Consider the following 5,000-nt stretch of genomic DNA (forward strand, 5'->3'; position numbering starts at 1 on the left):
ACGCGGCATCTTCAGCATCTCCTCTGTGGCGGCGTCCACCTCCCCTGCAACCACAAACCAGGCCCACCACCCCGGGTGGGTACCCTGAATCACTCAGTCTGCTCGTTCATGATCGCGGCATCATCATCATCATCGTTTATCGTCATTATCGTCGTCGTCGTCATCAGAACCGCTGTCTCTACCATCACCATCGTCATTACAATTATCATCAATAAGAAAAAAACAAGAAGAAACATAATAATAATAATAATAATAATAATAATAATAAGGAGAAGAAGAAGAGGTGAGACAGACAGACAGACACACAGACAGAGAGGGAGGGATGGAGAAAGGGAGAAAGAGAAAGTCAGAGAGAGACAGAGAGAGATGACAGGAGAGAAAGCAAGAGAGAGAGAGAGAGAGAGAGAGAGAGAGAGAGTCAGAAGTGCAGACAGACAGAAACAGAGAGGGAGAGACAGACAGACAGAGATGGAGGGAGATAAAGAGAATTAGGGAGAATTAGCAAGAGAGATACAGAGACATATATAGATATATAGACAGATATAGAGAGAAAGAATTAGCAAGAGAGATACAGAGACATATATAGATATATAGACAAAGAATTAGCAAAAGAGATACAGAGACATATATAGATATATAGATAGATATAGAGAGAAAGAATTAGCAAGAGAGATACAGAGACATACATAGATATGTAGATAGAGAGAAAGAATTAGCAAGAGAGATACAGAGACATATATAGATATATAGATAGATATAGAGAGAAAGAATTAGCAAGAGAGATACAGAGACATATATAGATATATAGATAGATATAGAGAGAAAGAATTAGCAAGAGAGATACAGAGACATATATAGATATATAGATAGAGAGAAAGAATTAGCAAGAGAGATACAGAGACATATATAGATATATAGGTAGATAGAGAGAGAAAGAATTAGCAAGAGAGATACAGAGATATATATAGATATGTAGATAGATATAGAGAGAAAGAATGAGCAAGAGAGATACAGAGACATATATAGATATACAGATAGAGAGAGAGGCAAAAAGGGAGAAAGAAACAGAAAGACAGTCAGACAGACAGAAAGACAAACAGAGACGGATGAAAACGAGTTTCATATAAGAAGGTACTACTACTAGCACACGTTAGCACACACGCTCTTTATCTTATACACACTTTATTACCCCCATCTCTATGAGCCCAAACGAAAAGGAAGATGTTAATAAATCATATACATGAAAGTACCCAGGCACGCGTACAGCATGTGTATCGCCTCTCACGTGCAAAAGACATCAACGCTTCCAGTGCTGATATTTGTAAAAGACAACACAGACATCTAGATGGGGCGGCATGTTTCCCCCATACCACAGTGCATTGCAGGTAATCTGTTCCCCCTCTCTCTTTCTCTCTCTCCCTCTCAACCTCCCCTTCCTCTCTCTCTGTCCCACCCCCCCTCTCTCTCCTCTCCCACTCCCTGCCCCCCCTCTCTCTCTGTCTGTCCCTCTCTCTCCCCTCTCCCCCCTCTCTCTCTGTCTGTCTGTCTCTATTCCCTCCGTCGGTTTCCCTATACAAGAGTGGGTTGCAATGTGTTCTCCCTCTCTGTCTCTCCCTCTCTCCCCCCTCTCCCCCCATCTCTTTCTCTGTCTGTCTCTCTCTCTTCCCTCCGTCGGTTCCCTCATACAAGAGTGGATTGCAATGTGTTCTGTTCTCCCTCTCTCTCCCCTCTCCCCCCCTCTCTCTCTGTCTCTCTCTCTTCCCTCCGTTGGTTCCCCCAGACAAGAGTGGATTGCAATGTGTTCTGTTCTCCCTCTCTCTCCCCTCTCCCCCCCTCTCTCTGTCTCTCCCTCTCCCCCCCCCTCTCTCTGTCTGTCTCTCTCTCTTCCCTCCGTTGGTTCCCCCAGACAAGAGTGGATTGCAATGTGTTCTCCCTCTCTGTCTCTCCCCCCATCTCTTTCTCTCTCTGTCTCTCTCTCTCTTCCCTCCGTTGGTTCCCCCATACAAGAGTGGATTGCAATGTGATCTTCCTCTCTGTCTCTCCCTATCTCTCCCCTCTCCCCCCCTCTCTCTCTGTCTCTCCCTCTCCCCCCCTCTCTCTGTCTCTCCCCTCTCCCCCCCTCTCTCTCTGTCTCCCTCTCTTCCTTCCGTTGGTTCCCCCATACAAGAGTGGATTGCAATGTGTTCTGTTCTCCCTCTCTCTCCCCTCTCCCCCCCTCTCTCTGTCTCTCCCTCTCTCCCCCCCTCTCTCTCTGTCTCTCCCCCTCTCTCTCTCCCCTCTCCCCCCCTCTCTCTGTCTCTCCCTCTCTCCCCCCCCTCTCTCTCTCTGTCTGTCTCTCTTCCCTCCGTTGGTTCCTCCATACAAGAGTGGATTGCAATGTGTTCTCCCTCTCTGTCTCTCCCCCCATCTCTTTCTCTCTCTGTCTGTCTCTCTTCCCTCCGTTGGTTCCCCCATACAAGAGTGGATTGCAATGTGTTCTCCCTCTCTGTCTCTCCCCCCATCTCTTTCTCTCTCTGTCTGTCTCTCTTCCCTCCGTTGGTTCCTCCATACAAGAGTGGATTGCAATGTGTTCTGTTCTCCCTCTGTCTCTCCCTCTCTCTCCCCTCTCCCCCACCCCCTCTCTCTCTGTCTCTCCCTCTCTCTCCCCTCTCCCCCCTCTCTCTCTCTGTCTCCCCTCTCCCCCCCCCCTCTCTCTCTCTCTGTCTCCCTCTCTTCCTTCCGTTGGTTCCTCCATCCAAGAGTGGATTGCAATGTGTTCTGTTCTCCCTCTGTCTCTCCCTCTCTCCCCCCTCTCTCTCTGTCTCTCCCTCTCTCTCCCCTCTCCCCCCCCCCGCCCTCTCTCTGTCTGTCTCCCTCTCTTCCCTCCCTTGGTTCCTCCATCCAAGAGCGGATTGCAATGTGTTCTGTTCTCCCTTTCTCTCTCCCCAATCCCTCCTCTCTCTCTCTGCCCCCCCCCCCCCCCATCACAGCAGACCCCCCAGGCAAGGCAAGGTGTAGCAGCAAGGTGACACATTCAGCAGATCCAGATCCAGCTCGTCATCAAAGTCCCATCAGCAGCTCGTAACACCCCCACCCCCCCAGCCCCCGCCCACCCTCTCCCTCCCTCCCACACCCCTAGGTGACAGAAGAAGGCAGACAGAAAAAAGACAGAAAGAGAGGGTGTGAAGAAAAGGAGAAAAGAAAGAAAGAAAGGAAGAAAGAAGTGTGGGAACTGAGGGAAGTTTAGAGAGTGGAAGGAAGGGGGAAAGAAAATACAGGGAGGGTAGAGGGAAGAAAAGAGCGAAACAGAGAAAGAGAGAGAGAGAGGGGGAAATGGAGAGAGAGAGGGGGAGGGAGAGAGAGAGAGAGAGGGATGGAGAGAGAAAGAGGGAGGGAGAGAGAGAGGGAGGGAGAGACAGAGAGAGAGAGAGGGAGGGAGAGAGAGACAGAGAGAGACAGACAGAGAGAGGGAGGGAGGGAGGGAGGGAGAGAGAGAGAGAGAGGGAGGGAGGGAGGGAGACACACACCCACACACACACACACACACTGGGATTGGAATCCCCGTTCTCCAGGCCACTTCGCCGTGACGACTGGTTACACTGTTGATATCTTTGTTGTGTGGTGCGCACTGTGTGCTTCTTTCACTGTTCCTGTACACAGCATCCTTGTCCTGCACTGTAATGACTCGTATTAACCCCCACCCTCTCTCTTTCCACCCTCTTCTCCCTCTCTCTCTTTCTCTCCTTTGTCTTTCTCTCTCTCACTTTTTTCTTTCTCTCCACAGACCATCTCTCTCTCTCTCTCTCTCTCTCTCTCTTTCTCTGTCCCCACTTCTCTCTCCCTCTCCCCTTTTCTCTCTCTCCCTCCCCTTCCTCTCTATCTCTACCCCCTCCTCTCTCTCCTTTCTCTCTTCCCTTCTCTCTCTTCCCCCACTATCTCCCCCCCCCTCGCTCTCTCCCTCTTTCTCCTCTCTCTCTCCCTCTCTCTCTCTAATTTAACAATGTAAAGGAAACGACTGTTCTCCACAGTGCGGAGTGTGGGGTGAGGGGGAGAAAGAGAGAGAGAGAGAGTGAGACAGACAGACAGACACAGAGACAGAGACAGACAGAGACACAGAGAGAGACACAAACAGACAGAGACAGAGACAGACAGAGAAAGAGAGAGAGAGAGAGAGAGAGAGGGGGGGGGGGGATCCACGTCTTCAAGCAATTCCAGAGAGAGATCAACTGTTTGGAGAACAAACTGAACCCCATCCCTAAAATTACACTACCAGCCCTCCCCCGCCTCCCTCCCCCCCCTAACGTTCCTCATCCTCTGACCTCCACCTCCGAAACCCCTCACCTCCACCTCATCCCCCCAACCATTCCCACCTATCCCTCCCCCCCACCCTCTGCTGATAGAGACAGACAGACAGACTGACAGACAGAGACAGGAACTGCCAAGCGGTGAAGGGGTGACTGTATCAAGACAGAATCCCTGGCGGGATGACCCTGTTGGTCTGATTCACAGTCGAGAGAGCTAAAGGGTGTGACAGAGACGAAGCCAGTCTGACAAGATCAGAGTTGGGGGTAAGGGGGCAGGGCGGGGGTGGGTGGGGGGGGAGTGAGTGAGAGAGACAGAACTCCGAACTGTTTTAATGTAAGGCCACCGACCTGTGTACATATAAATGCACGTGTTGTACACACACACACATATGAAAACCAAACAGACAGAACTCCGAACTGTTTTAATGTAAGGCCACCGACCTGTGTACATATAAATGCACGTGTTGTACACACACACATGTGAACACCAAATTTCGAGTTGGATGAACAAAATGTTAGAAAGAATTAACTGATAATACAACAAAACTAAGTAAGATAAGGGAAAGTTAGAAACATGTCTCTCATCAAAGACTGAGCGGGCTTTCTGCTGTCTGTTTTAACGCATAAAAAATAAACATTGCTACATCTCTTGACACAATGCGGTTGACATTTTGAAATAAGTGGGGTAATATGGGAATCCTTAAATTATATATCCTT

The 5,000-nt window shown here is 49.4% G+C and overlaps 1 protein-coding gene across 1 annotated transcript in view; it reads right to left on the reverse strand.

Moving 5' to 3' along the window:
- The window catches only part of LOC143275360 (interstitial collagenase-like), a 143,933-nt gene that overhangs the window by 41,920 nt on the left and 97,013 nt on the right, over positions 1-5,000 (reverse strand). Inside the window, exon 3 of the mRNA XM_076579420.1 lies at positions 1-44. This exon is cut by the window's left edge and continues 64 nt beyond it. Coding sequence (XP_076435535.1) covers positions 1-44 — 44 coding nt within the window. The remainder of the gene's footprint in view (positions 45-5,000) is intronic.

Source organism: Babylonia areolata, chromosome 30 (genome assembly GCF_041734735.1).
Source record: "Babylonia areolata isolate BAREFJ2019XMU chromosome 30, ASM4173473v1, whole genome shotgun sequence".
Lineage (NCBI taxonomy): Eukaryota > Metazoa > Mollusca > Gastropoda > Neogastropoda > Buccinidae > Babylonia > Babylonia areolata.